The sequence below is a fragment of the Calonectris borealis genome, chromosome 2 (assembly GCF_964195595.1).
Source record: "Calonectris borealis chromosome 2, bCalBor7.hap1.2, whole genome shotgun sequence".
Taxonomy (NCBI): Eukaryota; Metazoa; Chordata; class Aves; order Procellariiformes; family Procellariidae; genus Calonectris; species Calonectris borealis.
The window spans coordinates 37,419,616-37,437,641 of NC_134313.1; the positions used below are offsets into that span (position 1 = coordinate 37,419,616).

General features: G+C 38.3%; 1 protein-coding gene across 7 annotated transcripts in view; it reads left to right on the top strand.

The window, feature by feature from the left end:
• Nucleotides 1–18,026, top strand: part of EYA1 (EYA transcriptional coactivator and phosphatase 1) — an 83,667-nt gene that overhangs the window by 58,973 nt on the left and 6,668 nt on the right. For all 7 annotated transcript variants that reach the window (XM_075141665.1, XM_075141666.1, XM_075141668.1 and 4 more), the window contains 5 exons: nucleotides 12,417–12,475; nucleotides 12,673–12,833; nucleotides 13,043–13,157; nucleotides 13,449–13,570; nucleotides 15,564–15,664. In XM_075141665.1, the coding sequence (XP_074997766.1) occupies nucleotides 12,417–12,475; nucleotides 12,673–12,833; nucleotides 13,043–13,157; nucleotides 13,449–13,570; nucleotides 15,564–15,664 (558 nt within the window). The remainder of the gene's footprint in view (nucleotides 1–12,416; nucleotides 12,476–12,672; nucleotides 12,834–13,042; nucleotides 13,158–13,448; nucleotides 13,571–15,563; nucleotides 15,665–18,026) is intronic.

Below are 18,026 nucleotides of genomic sequence, written 5' to 3' on the forward strand. Positions count from 1 at the left end.
TTAACAAAAAAAGCCAAATACTGCTTGGTTGATTCCAATTCAGGCTTCTTTTTTTTTCTTTTCTTTTTAGTTAAAAGAAGTTCTGTGAAAAAATAATTTTAAAAACTTGCCAACAACAAAAATGCTTTTACTAAAGCATTAAATCAGCAGTGTGGTAATATAGCTTTTATGTATAAACTTCATATGGTCATGCAAAGGGTTAAGCTATGTGATTTCAGGATAAAAGGTTTCCTGAGTTGACTATTATTCCTATGGTCTGCCAACAACTTTGCAATAAATGGAATGATTTTTATGGGAATGTGGTTATTCACAGCAAGACTACAGTTGGTGTCAGTATGAAAAATTCTTCTTTAGTAGATTCTCTCAGCAGGGATAACAGATCTGAAAGAAAGGCAAAAAGTAGTTACAGAGAACTCTGGCTGGTGTTGGTGACAAATTATGTTTACAAAATGATGGGGTAACCCATTGAAAAAGAAGAAATCAGAACAACAGTAAATCAGAGTCTTGCTCCTCTGAGTACTGCTGTTCCAAAACAAGTTACTTGTGATTGCGTGTATTGTTTAATGGCTCCCATTTCTCTTGTCCATAAAGCAAGTGAGACTTCTAGGCTTTCAGTTGCAGGGGTGTGAAATAATGCTTCAGAAATCAGTAAAATCACTGCAAAGTTATACCATTGTCCTTGAGATAACATAAAATATTGGTAGGTATGAATTAAAATAATTCAGGAGAAAGGGGAAAAATTTTCTCCTTTGATTAGATTTTAATATTATTTAATAATTATTAGTTATAATTGTAAATTTGTAATTTTTATTATTTCTTAGTATCACTTGTCTATTTTTTACTTTATGTTTTTTGAAATAATATTATTGGAAGGAAAGTGTGATGGAGAATGCATTAATATATTAATGAACTTAGTTGATATTAACAGTTACTGCATTTAGAGTCGGTTTGTGATAAGCTTTCAAAATGCTTAGAAGATTAAACCATTGATTAAGTCTGCGGCACCGCCGTTAGAGCCGGTATTATCTTCCATTCAAGATGAGGAGTAAAGTTACATAGAATTTAATGATTCTTTCCAAACCATACAGCAACTTTATGGGTTTTAATTGTTCGATCATTCATAAAGAAAGTTGTTGGAGGATGGAGGGGTTTGTAACTATTTTGGTTGGGATTTTTTTTTAAAGCAATAGGTAGCAGCTGTTTAAGAGGTAAACACGGCAGCTTTGAGTGCTTCCTGCTCTTTGTTTCCCTCATGCACAATTACCCCAGTTCTATTTAAAACATTTCATTTGCGAACTGGTCTCAGAGCATTGCAAGACCTCGGTGTAGCGTTATGGCATGAATTTCCTTTGTTGTGCTGGGATCACTGATGATGTACCAGCAAGGAAGAAAATCAAGCTAGCTGTGTCCATGTCAGGAAAAAAAAAATATTTGTGCACTACGGAGCAACAGTGTTGTTGATAGGTGGAGGTTAACCTCTCTTGAGGTAAAGGGGTGGGTTTACTGACCCAAAAGTAAATATTGACTAAGATGACGCCAGTGAAAATAAATTTCTTAAGAACATTACATTTCACATCCTCTCCAACCAGAAAAATAGCATGTGCATTCTTTAATATTCTAAGAAATATTTCTTCACTAGAAATATTTAAAAACCAATCTATGAAAGAAACAATTTTTGTTTGAAAATAGTTTTCAAAAGAGTGTGATAGTTAAAGATGCAGCTGAAAGCAGAATCCGCTCTTGGTGATTGTTGAATGTAATTGTTCATGTTGGTCATGTGAATATTTATTGCTGGTAATACAAAAATTGAGAATGTAACAGTCCAGCTTTTCATAAAGTGATGGGTTTTACCAGATGACCTTCATTTAGCAATGAACAATGGACAGAAGTTCATGTTCAGACTGCTGGTTCTACTGCTGGTTCAGGTCTGGTTCTACTGCTGTGAGAAATAGCTGTTTTCCTTGAGGCCCCTATCTGATTTGGGCAGAGTTAGTCTGATTTGGCTGTGACTGGAGGATGGATCCTGGAAAGTCTTAGTGGACCTTTGGCCCTTTACTTCCTAATTGGTTAGCTGGAGGTTGAATGAGAAACAACTGTAGTCACTTATTACAAAAACAGGTAGAAAGCACTGTGGAACATACTGAAAATAGATTTTTGGGCCATCAAACTAAAAAAAATAAGCAATTACAGGAAAGGCTGTTGAATAAGCCTTATTCCTGGTGAGATATAAGGGATGGTTGCAGGGAGAGGAAAACTTCAGACAGAGCTGGCTGAATTATCTCCCTCCCACCCCCAAATACCATAAGGATGGCAGCTGAACTAATCCCTGGTCACCAGAGTAGAGTCATCCAAGGCCGTACAGAGGAATATCTATTCAAAAATGCCTTTTCTCATTTGGCTGAAATAAGAGTGCACCTCCCCCTGATGTTTGTAATGTCTGTAACGGGAACCTCCCAACCAGACTGTGGTTAGGTATGCTTTATGAGGAGCCCGTGATTCAACTTCTGATAGTTAACCTTCAGCAACAGAGAGTTCTGGGAAAGCCGAATGTGATTATTCCAAAAGCTTCAGTAGAGCTTTTTTTTTTAACAGCAGTACATATATTTGTAGATGTAAACCTAATTTTTAAGGTCCTTTAAGTTCTATAAAGAGTAGGAGGGTTCACTTTCTAATGAACCCGTCAACAATTGTAGACTCCCTCAGAGCAGGCATCGCAGCAGTTATCTTAGCACATTGGGACTGAGACACAAAGCCCATCTATTTGCATTTAGTTTTCCACAGTAGCAATCCAGGAACAGCTCAGTTTCGCTGCAGGAAGGAAGGAAAGAAAGGAAAGGAAATACAAACCTTGTTAAGGAGTTTTCCCTGATGTGTATATGAGGGAATGATTGGAAATAGTTTCTCGTCTACATGGTACTACAACCATGGGTGACTTGCAGAAAGCTCATGAAGTTCCACTTCATGAATGTGGGACTAAATTACACTGCACATGTAGCTGTAGGTAAATGAACACAAATGCAAAACAAAGTGTTTATTCATAGGCAGAACTGTGGCTTTGCTGGTGTGTGCAAAACCCAGCTAAAAGCTTCGATGCATCCAAAATGCATGATGCCTGGCTGTTGTGGAATGTGCTGCTGTGGTTTGTGAGTGTAAGAGCTACATAGAATAATAAATACCTTCTTAGCTTAATTGAGAAGATCATTCCTATAGGCTTATGCAACTTATTAACCATTTAACTTCTTTCATGTGGCCAGTGATGAGTACCTTCATACTAGGTGCCACTGAAAATAGACCCTATATGATTTCCTTTCTCAAGAAAATCAGTTCTTGCACACATACAGCTCAGCTGAAATATACAGGAACCTACCAAGCTTGTAGCATCACTTTATCACTTTATTTACCTTCCTGTTGTGTCTCCCTTTCTCTAAATATAAGGCTGTAAAATGGCACAAAAACTCTTGCCTATCCAGCTGGCACTCCTAGAGCTCTGGTGAAGCAGATAGTTGTCCTCTGCTCCAGCTGGGCAAGGCAGCAGTGCCTCCGCTCACTCCCTACTTCTGCTACTGAGCAGCGGCATAGGGGTCAACATCTGCCCACAACATTGAAGGGGGAAAGAAAAGGAAGGAGAAGAATGCAAAGTGTTGTGCAATGGTCTTCAGTCTGCCCACAGGAGCAAAAGTTTTAGCTGTCTGTACCGGCAAGGTTAGCAGAGAGAATTTTAATCTTAGTCTTTGTCCCATTAGCAGATAATTACAAGGATAGGAGACTTGCTAGCCCAAAGCATTGTAGCTTTCGTTCAAACACATGCATTTAGGAGATGATCAACAGCACCAAGGCACAGCAAGTTTAAATGAATTGGTTGTGCAGGACTGAAAGAGAGACCTTATACATCTTTTTGTGAAAATTTCCATGTGAACCACAAGAGCATTGTCATTTCCTAAGATATGAGACATTGTTTTCAGGCTTTTACGGAAAAATCATTCTTTTCATAAGTCTAATTTTGAAATTGTTTAAAATTTAAATATATTTGAACAACCTTTAGTGTATAGTTTCAATAAAATGTATATGTTCCTAAAAGTATACTGTCAAGTTAATACGTTTGGGAATAATTCATGACATGCTGACCAGGTTCATGGCTTTTGTTACTTCTTTAAACACATTCATATTTTATTTTCACTGGCTTTCATTAGTCATAGAATTTTTTTCTTTTTATAAAAGTATATATCCACAGATAACATGAATCACGTTGTAAAGAAGGTATTTACAATGTGAAGTGCTGAACTTTTCAAATAAAGTGAATTTGACATTTTGAACTTAACACTGTCCTTTCCAGGAGTGACACAGACTCTTTAAACAAATAAATTTGAGTTGTATTTAGCTGTTTCTATCTATGGGTAAAATTCTTTTTCTGACACCCTCCTCTTCCCTTCTTTTTTCCTGCAAAATATACAGAAATAGAATAACAAATTATTTTGCCAGAGTTGTAGCAAGAATTGATTGTTAGAGAGGCACTCCAAAACAATTCCCTGAGTAAGATCATGCATTACAGAAATAGAATAGTTTTATGTTTTATCTTGTCTGAACAACCGAAATGTAATGAGCATATTCGGAACGATAGGAAGTATCTCTGAACTGGAACCCGATCAACAAATCTACACCTTAAAGCAAGTGAGAAAGCTCTGGGGTGTGGAGGACTGCACTTATTGTGATTGTCCTGAGCTCTGCTGACCCTGTACTAAAGGTATGATTTTACATTTTGGTCTTTCTTTTCAATAGAAAGATTTCAATGTATCGAGTAATATATACCGAAACACTATCAGTTCTTGAAATACCTGCTTCATGACGCGTATGAGGTAAAGAGAACTAGCAAAATAGCGTTTTCTTTTGCTGTGGGAATGTAACTGTCATGTTACAGTTGCTATATAGATACTTCTCTAGGTCATGTTTTATTTTAAATTGGATTCTTCCAGTTATAAGGTGCAGCTGAAATGAAAATGTAAACCTTGATTTTAGTGTAGCTACTTCAGTAAACACAAGTTGCAGAATAAGATCTGTATTTATTTTGGAACAAACACTGTTTACTTTAGGAGTATCGTATTTAATCCAAATGCACTTGTTTGTGTGAGCAAGCAAAATAGGATTTTAATCACTTTTTCTATTAGAAAAGAATGACATCCATTGTGTGTTCTAAAAGGGTTATGTGTTCAGTGCAGGAAAGCGCTTCTAAGTTATTGGCTACGAAAATTAGTTCGTTAAATAATTTTAGTCCTTAGTCCTCAGTGTTTATAATAGCTAATAGTTTATATAGCTAATAGCCTTAAATTTATTTTTTTGTTTTGATGTGCTATTTTAACAGTAAAAGGTGGGGTTTGGGTTTTTGTTGTGATTTTTTTTTTTTACACTATAAGCTTCTCTTTATAAGCTTAAGTTTAAAATGGGAGTGTTTTGAAAGCCTTCACAGCCTGATTTAATTCCTTGACTGTTCATCCACAAATTGTCAGACTGAATGAAGTGGATTTCAAGAACTCTCTTTGTTCTTCATATCCTGTGCCCGACCCACAGGTAATCTGCACCTTTTTTCTTCAGCGCCGAATAATTGTGGTGGGAAAGAAGAGAAAATGTTAGGGTCACAAAGTGCAGGCTAGACAGAGATGACAGGTCCTGCCAATTGAGTGCCAGTATTGAGAACCTGCGAACCGTAGTCTCTGCTTTTTCACATGGATTTGTGCTGTATGTTAACAGGCACTCCGCGATGATGGGTTAGGAAGTTCAGCACTTCAGCCTTTATTGCCTCAGCTTGAAAGGAAGTGCAGAGGTTTTTGTGTATTTAGCAAGTACAGTAGAGGAGCATTTGGCACAGGTCATGCACATATATATGGGATATAGGTGTGTTGTTCTATGTAATGTCAATTTTCTAACCTGTATGCATACTAGAGATTTTGCTATCCTTCTAGTCAAGTAAAAAACAGAGATTTATTTGTCAAGTTTAATGACTACTATTAAATAATGTTGGGATCCTTGCAGTTATTTTTCTAAAATTAGAATAGAGACTAGTTGGAGCAATCTGCTTTTTATTTTGCAGGAAGATAATCACAGCTATAAGTAAAAAGGTGTAGAAACCAGCAGATTTATAAAGAAAAATGGTCATTCACAAACTAGCTTTGGAATATGCAATTGTTGCTTGGAAAAACATTCCTTGACAATCTGTAAGCCTATGTTTCCCAAAGAAGCACGTCATGATAGCTTATAGAAGTGATGAGTATTTGTGGAGCATATAATAATCTGAAAGGGTATGTATCTTAAAGAGTATATATCTTATTTCTGGAAAAGACATAAACAGAAATACTGCTGTCATAAAAAGCTGCATAAAAAAACACAGCAGCGTACACTAGAGGATTTTTTTTTTTAAATTAAGTTTTTTTCAGATACATCACATTTATAAAGGATTGCAGCTTTAACTTGTTTTGCCAGATCTGTTCTCACATGTACATGACCAAATTTCTCTACTGTTCAGTAGGGAAAATGAAAGCAGTGGATATAATTGCGTAATGACAGATATGAGAGGAACAGAGAATCCCAGCAATCATTTCCTGTGAGCTGGCCAGCTTCCAGGCTGTCTCAATGGGCACACTGATGTAAAGGCAAAATGAAAATAGCTTGTTCTGAAGGGTGGTTGTTGGTTTGGTTTTTTCCCCTCTCTCATTTGACTTTGCAGACTAAGGTATTGAAACAATTAGTTGCCAGCGTGGTGTTAGTTTTCTCACGGTAAATTAAGAAGATTAACCAAATGTGGAAATATATTTTAGCTATAATCAGCAGATTTGGAACTGTAATACTTCGGCATCCTCTGAGGTTATGTTCATAATGTTATTCACATTATTCCTTTTCATAATGTGCAAACTTGTCCAGAGTTGTCTTACACTCAGTGTTTATTCAAAGACAGCAGAATTATTAGATTTATTTTTGTTAGTTTTGTAACACAGAAATGTAGATGATCAGCATGCTAGCCGTTACGTCACTCCACTTGGCATGTAGTATTGGCACAGATAAGAGGAACTCTTGTAACAACCTTAATCTCTTTTTTTTATTATTATTAATTTTCCTACAGTAAATTGAGTAGTGAGGCATATTTTATGTAATTATGGCAGAAGTGCACAATGACGGGTGGTAGCGAAGGAGCAAAGTAATATAAATATTTGCAGAACATTTCTGCCATAACTTAATGCTTTGCATATGAATCTTTGTGAAGATCCTAAGTTAGTTTAAAAGAATGATTCCAGAAGACTACATAGGTCCAGGCATTTTAAGAGCTGTGAATGATGACTGTGGAGCATCTCTGGGAGTTTTTGGCTCATCATACAAAAACAAAAAAGAGAAGGAGGAAAAATTAGCAGGAAGGAGTTAGCGAATGCTTTGGGAATGGAGGAGGGAGAAGACACAAGCTTTCCATGTACAAGTCTTAGGCTAGACTCATCTCGTCATTCATTTTCGATTGTTGTTTTTCTTTGGCTTACTGCATTTCACTGGAGACATATTTTCACCTACCAAATGATTGCAGCAGTTTTACAGAGCTCCTGCAAGCACATATCTGCTGCTGCTTCAAGCCCCAAAGCTGAGCTGATGGAAGGGAATGTAGAAACAAGTCTCAGTTACTCCATGCAATGTCTGTTGGTTTAATTGAGCTGCTGCAGGAGATTTGTTTCAATCTAAGCTGCCAGTTGTGGCACTGGAAGGTCTGAGGGACACAAACACAGGGATCCATGCAAGCCAGCTGTGTGAGAAGACAGCAAAGGACAGCATGGACCGTAACTTCTTAAACTACTATAGGTAGATTTGCTGAGTACACATGCTGACACTCCCATTTTCCCTTAGGCTAATTGGTAAGTCCACAGACAACCCCCAATATCACCATTAACATCGTAGCTTTGAACATGCTTTGAGCATGTTACTAATGTTTTATATCACCTATCTAGCGTCCTCCCTCATCCAAACTTGCACTTTAAAGGTATATAAGAAATGTCTCCTTTCTCTCCCTTAACAGTAGCTTTTGCTGGGGTCTCCCTCCTACAGGCTTTTAAATCCTCCTGCATTTCACAGCTTGCTGTCTTTCATGCTGCCATTCCTGAACTGCTCTCTCCCTTTGCAGAAGATGAATTTTCTCTCTGCCTCGAATTCTTTCTTAAAATGTAATTCTCCGTGAAGCCTTTTGAACAAACCTCCCCAGCTTCCAGCCGGCACTTATTTGACGTAGCTCTGGGGGCGCTGCCTTGGGCAGCTGCCAGGCTGCTGCCAGGAGAACCAGTCCCACTCCCACCGCCCAGCCCCGCTCTCCTGCTGTTTCCCACAGCAGCCGTCAAGCTAGTGTGCTGATCACACAGGAAACCAACCAAGAAAAAACAACCGCTCCGGGTTTCTGACCAACTTGCCCTATGACTGCTGGCCATGGCTGCAAGGGATCTGCAGCAGAGATCTGAATCAGAGCAGTGTCGCTTCCCTAAACTAAATTACCCTTTGCGAATACCTGTCCTATCCCGTGTCTGCGCCTCATACACAGAACATGCATGCGGCACCATGAATAAGGTCTTTTAAAGTTTCTGTATGTTTTATTAGCCCAAATCTCATTTTCTAATGTGAATTAAGCACTTTGGGCAAGGGTTGCATTAAAATCAGTGCAGTTTAGAAGACCTATGTGAGAATAGGGTTTAGATGCCTAAGATGCTTTGCCCTTCTGAAAGTATTATCCCTGAACTATACCAAGTGCATTTTGCTTTCCAGGGATTGATCCCAAAGTGCAGAGCTGCATCTCAGCCTGTCTGACTGAAATCCAAACCTTCAGTGCAAACATGTCATCACTTGTAGTCCCTCATGAAGATTTCAAACTGGATACACTGAAGTTGCAAGGTCAACACCTTTAAGAGCAAAACACAGCTTGCTGCATAATCTTTATACATAAGCCACAGGATATTTTGCTCCTTACTTGCCAATTCAGCCTATTTTAAAAGAGAATCGAACAGTTTTCATGTTCTGCTTTGGAGCTGACTGCTAAACTGATTCTATCATAATAAAATGCATCTGCATAAATAATATGTATTTATAGTGTTTCTACAGGGACTTTCAATACTAATTTTGATACTACTAATATCACTTTGCCAGAGAAATTAGGGGGAGAATACTAGTACTGTATTTCCTATGAAAATTTTACAAAAGTGTCAAATATATCTGTAAAAGTTTGAAATGGTAAGCCTGCAAACAAACCAGGTTGTTTGTTTTTGTTTTTTTTTTCTGAATGGCTGTTTAGCTCTAAGTTGGCTCCCGTCACGGAAGCTTTTTTTGGGTAGTGTTTGAGGATTTTATGAGTCTTTGTATTTTTATTAAAATATGTCTTTGCAAAAATGTACTGGTTGGAAGTGCATACTTTATTTGTTGGTCAGTGTCAAACTTCATTTTAGCATAATATTGAGTAAACTGCTATTTTAAAATGTTGAATGTGTGGGTGCTTGCTTATAACTAATCGGGGGACTGAACAGTGTCTCAGGCAGTCTTTGCTCACAAACACAATGCTCCACACAAAGCAAGCAGGTGAAAACAAACACAAGGTGTTCTGAAGGAAGGTTGGACCAGATCAATTAATGGTGGGCAGGTAATTGGTTTCTGTGAAGAAGTATTCCTAAATAACTTTACTGCTAAAAGAGCAATTGCTAAACGAGTGTTTTTCCTTCCCATGCTCAGGGGTTGAAAAATGCACCCATCACTCACTAGCCCAAAGTCCGAGTCGGCTAGACAGCGTGAAAAAATACCTGGCACTCAAAGCTCACATTTAGCCTCAAAGCTGTGTCCTGCCACTCAACAGGAACAAAACAGTCGTGCACTGTTTGTGACCTTCCTTTACTTGTAACATAGTGTCAATCACATTGGTCTTTAATCCTTTCCAAATTATAACATGTATCTCTTGTGCTTTAATTTTGTTTCATTCCCTTCCTGACTTTACTTTTTTCTTCTTTTATTCCTGACAAAAGGGAACACTATCTCTCTCCATTATATTCAGTATTTCACCTGAAATTTGTGATGTTTGTGACCTTTTCTTCATTTTGCTTACTTTCTTGACACTGTTTCTATACCCTTACCCACCAATTTTTAGTCTCTGATTTCTTTTCTAGGTTTTCTTCTCTAAAACCCCTCTTTCTTTCGATACCGTGATTTCTATATCTGAAATGTATCATTTCAGTTCTCACTTTCTACCTACCAAGCAGATGGTTAGACAAAAGGGGAGAATGGCTGTGATGTCCCAGGGCTTGTGATGGTCCCAAGGCCTTGCAGCTTAAATTAAAATTCCAAGTCCTCATGTCCTCTCTAACTGTGGGATCTAAGATGTAGTGGTGTCATCTTTCCTGCCTCTATCTTTTACCTGAGAGAGCTGAATTTGGAAGTCTGTTGAGTTACTCCTTCTTTCAGCCGCTCCTGTGAGAAGCTGATCTTCTCTTTCCTTTAGTTTTGTGGTTACTAAAAAAATTGTTTCTTTTTCCCAGATTTCTATTTTGAATCCTCTTCTCCAGCAACTTGTTCCAGTTGTCATTCAAAGTTTCCAAGCTGGGGGAGGAGGCTATTGACTTGATAATTTTCACTGCTACATTGATAACTCAAGCTTAAGTTTTCTATCCATGGAGACTTTGAGAAGTCACTGAGCAGTGGAAAAGTAACTACAATGGGAAACTCGTGGATTCAGGAGGGTGTCCCTTCATTAGCTTACACTCAATTCGTATTTGAATTGTTAACTTTGTAGGCATTTGGATGGACAGTTCCTTTCAGTTTTAAACAAAAAACCTTAATTTCTGTGAATTTGATAACTTGCTGAAAAAGCTTCTGGCTTTTTTATAGCCAGGTTGATTTTCAAAGCCTGGTTCACACTTGTAGTTTCAGCTCTGTCTGTACATCTAATACATTTTGTCTGCCTGAGGAGGAAATTCACTGTATGATGGTTAAATATGAGCAAATGTAGTATTGTCTTTCCTGTACTGGTTGCTCTTACCTCTCTCTCTAGCACAAGCTACCTATGCGTAAAATATGAAAGAGTACGTATTACAGTAAGACTAAATATATGTTGTACAAGTGCAAAAGACCACACCTTGTTCTTCAAAGCATTTGAAAAGTTTCTGAGGTATTTTTCATAGACCTATGTTTTTAAAAATCTAGAATCCACAGCCATCATGTGAGGCCAAATAGACTTCTTCAGCTTTTTTCTTATCTGAGGTTGTTGACCTCAGGAGAGGAGGAGAAGGTTACAGGGTCAAAGTCTTTTCCTCCTTGGAGCTTGCTGCTTGCTGGGAGAGGGTTGGCTGGAAAATAGATGTTTTAGAAAAAGGGTTGAGGGTCATGATTTTAATTCTGTTAGGGAACAGCTGGTTTGAGTTTCTTTCCACTTCTATCTTCCCTCCCTTCCTCACAAATCCATGGAGAGAGAAAAATTTGTTCAGAGGAAAGCAGTAACACAAAAATAAAGGCTTGCAGTATTTTCATGTTTAAAATAGATCATGTTTGTTATAGGACTTTACATTAAGAGAGAGAAGAGGAAATTATTAAAATAATTGAAATCCATTATTGTTTCAAGCATTGAATTAGACTGGTCTAGAGTGCCAGAGCTTTATATGTTTTCCTGCCAAAAGTTAAATTGTTAATAGTAATGTTCTAATTTTTTTTTGGTGGATAAACAATATGCATTATGATTTTTAATTTAGTGATGGACAAAGCTAATTATGAATGTGCCGTGTTAGTTTGCATACAAGTCACCAAAGAAAGATGGTTTGATTTGGCTATTTCTGTTCAGATTTTCTTCATCTTTGCATGCTGCTTTCATGCACTAAGACCAAAGAGAGAGAAGGAAACTCACAACTCTCAAATGAATGGCAAACTAGGAACAGATTTTTCGTCTGCGCTCCTCTGAAACACTGGCCTCAGGCTGTGTTGGTGTGTGGCTCAACAGCAATCAGAGGTCATAATTTCATTGGCGGTTAGCATCAGGTTTAATTTTTCTAATATGTTACATTTACCAAAATGTCTGGTTTCAGTTACACTTATGCACTGACTGAATCAGCTTTGAGCAGCATGAAGTTTTAAGGTACCTGAAAGGCTACAAGAACGTTTATGGAACACATATGCTAATTGTTTTTAACCACTTTCCTTTCTAAACACGAAAATGTGTTTTTGGAAAGCCATTTAACAGTAGTAGCTAATGATGGTGTGCATTTATTTTAAGAAATGAGCACAAGGAATAGGTAAAATAGTTGTTTTAACAAGACTGCCATCTACTGATTTCCACAAATAAAAATATCCCTGATGAGTAGATTGTTCATAGTTTTCTATAGCTTTATTTTTGAGATTTGCAAGATCAAGAAAATTATAAAGTCTTTCTGTCACCTTAGGAATGCGACCAGGTTCACATTGACGACGTGTCTTCAGACGACAACGGTCAAGATTTAAGGTACAAGAGAACTGAACAAGATAAAACGTTGCTTTGCAAGTTCCTTCCTGGGAAAGCAATGAACTGCTGTAACGCTTACAGTAGCCCGCTGTCTTTTTAGCTGTCTTAGCCTTTGCAACCCGGCAAAGTGAGTAGCTGTTGGTTGAATGTAGCCTGTTGCCTTTTGTTAATCTGGGGGTTTTCATATCTCTGACTAGCACCTATAACTTCGGAACAGACGGCTTTCCCGCGGCCGCCACCAGTGCGAATTTGTGCCTCGCGACAGGGGTGCGCGGAGGAGTGGACTGGATGCGAAAATTGGCTTTCCGCTACAGACGAGTAAAAGAAATATACAATACTTACAAAAATAATGTTGGAGGCAAGTAACTCTGAAGTATATAACAAGTACAGACAAGAAGTAGTAAAAAGGAAGAACTTTTGGTTTCTGTTCCTTTTTTAACATGGTAGTGTTCAGTGAGCTGCTTAGTTTGTGGTCTGTGGAAAATTGTCTCTGAGCTAATGAAAGCAAAGGAAAATGACAGAACGTTACTTAATTTCAGTGCAGACATGCCCTTATCTACTCCACAGGTCTTCTTGGTCCAGCAAAAAGAGAGGCTTGGTTACAACTAAGAGCAGAAATTGAAGCTTTGACAGATTCTTGGTTAACACTTGCACTGAAAGCACTCACCCTTATTCATTCGAGGTGAGTACGAAGAGTAGGGGGTAGTTAGGAAACTTTAGGATGTCTGCTGGTGATCTAGAAGAGGCTGCCTGGTCTGGTGGGCAAAATGCTGAACCTGGAGGACCACCTTCTCATTCCTTGTTCTGGTCTGTCCATGCCACTCTGTACCTTGCTCTCCCGTAAGGCAGAAGAAAAACCCTTTCTTTGTAAGTGGCAATAATAATGGTGAGGGGTTCTGATGGGAGGATAAGGTTTTCCTTGTTCTGTTTTGTTTTTTTTAAAAAAAGGATGTTTGCATTTTTTCTTCCATAGGACAAACTGTGTGAACATTCTCGTAACAACTACTCAGCTAATTCCAGCTCTGGCAAAAGTCTTGTTATATGGACTAGGGGTTGTATTTCCCATAGAGAATATTTACAGTGCAACTAAAATAGGTGAGCTATTTTTATAATGTTGTGATATATTTGAAGCTGTAATTCTAAATAAAAAGGTATTGTAGTCTGTATTCATTTCTTACATGCATTCATCTCATATAGAGATTAGTAATACCTGATCTTATGAAACACTTTTCATGCTAAAGCATCCTAAAAGTGCTTTTCAAATGTTTGTCACGATCCAGCACAGAAAGCTTCATATAGCTCTATTAACACTGCTGCAGCCACTGTTAGGAGGAAATATAATTGCTTTTTTGTCATCATTTCTCAAAACTGTGAGGCTATGTAGCAGCTGAGAAGGCTTTTTAGTAGGCTGTGAGTACAGAACGCTGAAGTCTCCCCAGATTAGCGGAAGAAATTCTGTAAAGGTAAGCCCTGGCTCCATTTGTTTTCATGGGCTCTGGAGCAAATTTGGTAAACAATTTACCAGAAGCAAGAATGTTTTTCTGCAGAATGTAATTATTTAAGTTCATTCATACTGACTGTAATAAGCTTCAGCCGGGCAAATGTTTATTTCTGTTTTCTGGTTCAATATAAAGGATGTTATTCTGAGTATGTAGAAGTACATAGGACCAGATGGCAACGGTGCTTGTAGTTTTTAACGTGATTATGACATATCTGTTCTGTCTCAGATTCCCTCAAAATTGTGGGCTACATGAAAACATTTTTCATGTGTTCTTAAGTATCTATAATACAGGAAGCTCAAATGGCCAAGAAAAAATGGTGGGTTATTTTTGTTTGGTTTTGTTTTTTTAAAAAAACTTGGTTGAGAGTTTAATGTAAAAATTTGAAAGCACTACCATAAAAGATTTAAAACTGTTTTCTGGATAGAAATGTTATGGTACCATCTGTCAAAACTTTAAAGTAAACTAAAACTTTGAATTATAATGCTTTAAATACACATTTTAATTAAGACATCTTTTAATTGATATTTATTTGTGACTTCACGTACACAGGACAGAGGGTATCTTTGGAAAAATGTGTTCAGTCACTGGCTGTCACAGGAAATAGCGAGATTTTTGTAACATGACACGATTCATAATTTTCAAGCACTGTTTCAACCTAGTTGGTGTTGGAGGTTTCTTATGCCTGGCGCTATTGTTAAAGGGTGTCATTGCATTGAGTAGTTTTGGCTTCTCTGCTGGCTAGAAACCTTTTTTAAATTTCCAACCTATTTGTTGTTACGCTGGTATTGTTCTGTAGCTGAAATAACTATTTTGAAAAACACGATTTTTCCCGTCGGCTGCTGTAGACACACAGGTAACCATGTACCATGACCAGACTAAGTGATCTTTCAGAATGGGGACATTTGAGAACACTCAACTGTAAGCATTCTTTCTGGCTTCCCAGTACCAGTACCTGAAGCTTCCCAGTATCAGTAGCTACATGTAGGACTGGAGCACTGGGATCATGTCCCTAGGTCTGTGCAGTGAAGTAATGAGCCACGTTAATGGATCCCAGTGCAGGATCAAGGACCTTGCCCGTGTATTGGATTACAGGCATTTAAATCTAAATCTTTTGGGTGACCTTCTAAGTCAGGATACTACTGTTTCAGGAGCTGTGATTAATCTTGTCACAGGTTGTGGAGAAAAAGCTAGAATTTCAACTCAGATTCAATCAATTTGCTCAGTTCAGGATACTGGCCGTAAACAGCCAGTAGAGAATTCTCCTGGTAGGGAAATTCCCCCTGAAACCTGTCTCAGATTAGGGAAGGAGACAAGAAAGGTGATATTGCAGACCTCTAGTCCGCTATGTCTACCATGGCGTGTGTACTAACGGACCTCGTGGAGCAGATTTTAAGGTTGCCTGTCAGCTGCTGTGGCGGGAGTAAAGCTGCAATCGGCCTTGATACGCCATCCTGCGGGAGAGGCTCTTCTCTCCCAATAGCTCTAATTATGTATTCGAAGTGTTGGGGAGATCTGGGCTAAAAAGTGGTTTTTTTTATGTCATCCCATCACCGCCTATCCTGAACAGTCTGATCTTTTTCTTTCAGGAAAGGAAAGTTGTTTTGAGCGAATAATTCAAAGATTTGGAAGAAAAGTAGTGTATGTTGTTATAGGGGATGGTGTCGAAGAAGAACAAGGCGCAAAAAAGGTAATGGCCCTTTTTCAGTGCGGGTTGATTTCAAGAGTCAAAAAGCAAAATTGTCTTTTCTTCAACATGGGACAGCATGCATTGACATTTGGGTTTTACATCTTTGCTTTATGAAATATGTTTTGACCATATCTGGTAGAAAGCTGCATAAAACTCTAGATAATAATGTGCCCTGCTGTTCTCCAAAAGACACATTAAGCTAGCTATGTATGTTTGATGTATTTCAAAAAGGAGCCAGAAAATGGACCCCGGCTTTTGTGCCAAGAACTAATAGTTCTGTTTTCATTGGCATCCCAAAATACCACATAGGATGTTATGAATACAAGCAAAAAATGGCAATTCTTGCTGATCAAAGGCAGTGTGCTATTTGACTATATGAAATATGTATATGTCACACCTTGGAAAGGTATGTAGGGCTGGAGTAGGTATACATAAATTTCTTGTGCGTGCATAATTTGGATTCTGCATTCAGGTAACTACTTGTGGCTTGTCCTGCATTCATAACCTCAGTTAACTGAGCGGAGGATACTATTTGACTATGTCTTTATTATTTTTTGCTTTCCTTTGGGAAGAAGGGAAAAATTTACTTTTTTTTTTTCCCCAGTCTGGAGTAAGCTCCATAAAAAGCAATACTTCCCACTGGCAAATTATAGGCAGTATTCCTAGCCTTGCTATTCTACCCAAGTACAGCAAATACAGGGTCTTTGCTTGGAGGAATGAGGCATAATATTGGCTATTTGAACAATAGGAGAAAGAGTAGGAAAATGGGCATTTCTGTTCTTCCTTCCCTTTAAAGGTAAATTGCTTTTACACAGCTGCTTTTTTACCACGAAACTCTCTGTGGTACTTCTATATCTGTTTCCCTGTAACTTTCTAAATTGGAGAAGTGAAACTAACTAGTCCCCATGGCGTTTTAGCAACCATCGACTGCTTTTGCTTCATGAAATCCAGTTTTTGTGCCCCCAAAGCATTGCGGGTGGGTTCCCGGCTCGTCCCAGCACTTCGCAGAGTCTCAGTTTCATATATCCCGTTGGCGGACTGACGGGAACAGTTTGCTCCTTTCTCCTGCAGAAATGCCTTTCATCTTTGCGGAGAAATGTTTTCCCACTGTAAACGATTACATTTTAAAAGCTGCATTTAAGAGCAGGATAAAAAAAAAATTCTTCTCTTTGTTCGTTTTCTGTTGCTTGGTGAAATAGTGTTGTATATGATAATGGCAGGAGTAGTCCTTTCGGTAACATTATCTAATTCAATGCTTTTTTCAACAGGAAACATGATTCAGAAAAGCATAAGAAAAAACCTTTCCAGTCGCTAAGAGGAGTAGCAGTATAGAAAGTTCCTTTGTGCCATTACTTCTGCGTATTCTTTCTTGGTGGAAGGAATTTTCAGATTCAAAGCATGTTAGATGCTCTGGATTAAATTATCTGCTGCAGCAATGCCAGGGAAGTCAATAAGTAGACCAGCAGCCCTGCCTTTCTGCAGAAACTATTAATTTGATTAAGGAAAATGCTTCTGTGACTCTTGTCCTGATTCTTACTCCACCAAAAAAGAAGTCACCATTTCACACGGTGAAAGCAGGATTTGCCTCTTAAGTTTTGGCCCTCGCATCCTGCAAGAGCAAGAACCACACAGTGCCTTGCGGTACGAGGAGCTGCTCCCAACTCAGGCGATGCCTTTTTGGTTATCTGCTCCTCGGGTTGTTTTCAGGGTTATTAGGAGGGGTGAGCATGGGAATGCTCTAGTGTATTCTGTGCTTCAGCTTAAAGACATGTGCCCTGTCTAAGGAATAAATGGTATCGCTGTATTCGAAAACAGTAAAAGCCCAGACCTCACCTGGAGAGTGTGCAAACAAAACAGGAGAAGATGTACCCCCACAAAAACACCCAAAGCCCATCAATCCAAAGTGGCGTAACTATCCCATGATGCCACCCCTTGCCTTGCTTATCCCCTGAACCTTGTTAGCTGGTTCCTTTCTCCCTTCCTTCCCATCAGCACATTGGGTTTTGTGATATTCTCAGGGCAGGGACAGCTTTTGTGTTATCCCTTTGCACAGCACTTTGCTGAAGGGGCTTGGCCTGTGGTGAAGCCCTTAGTATATGTACGTTTCTTTACACTATTTAGAGTGTAAGCAGTACACCCTTCTTTAAATAGCACTTAATTGATTACATGTAAGCTGTAATGAGTATTTTTAAGAGAACGTATAAATTCAAACCTATTTAGTTTGAAGGATTTTTTATTCTGTGTTCATTTAGTGAAAAGAGCTGAACTTCCAGCTTAGGAGGTAAGAAAGTTAAGGTTTGTTACTAAAAATAATTTACCAATAATTTATCAATTGGTTCATCATAAAACAAGATTTTCATTT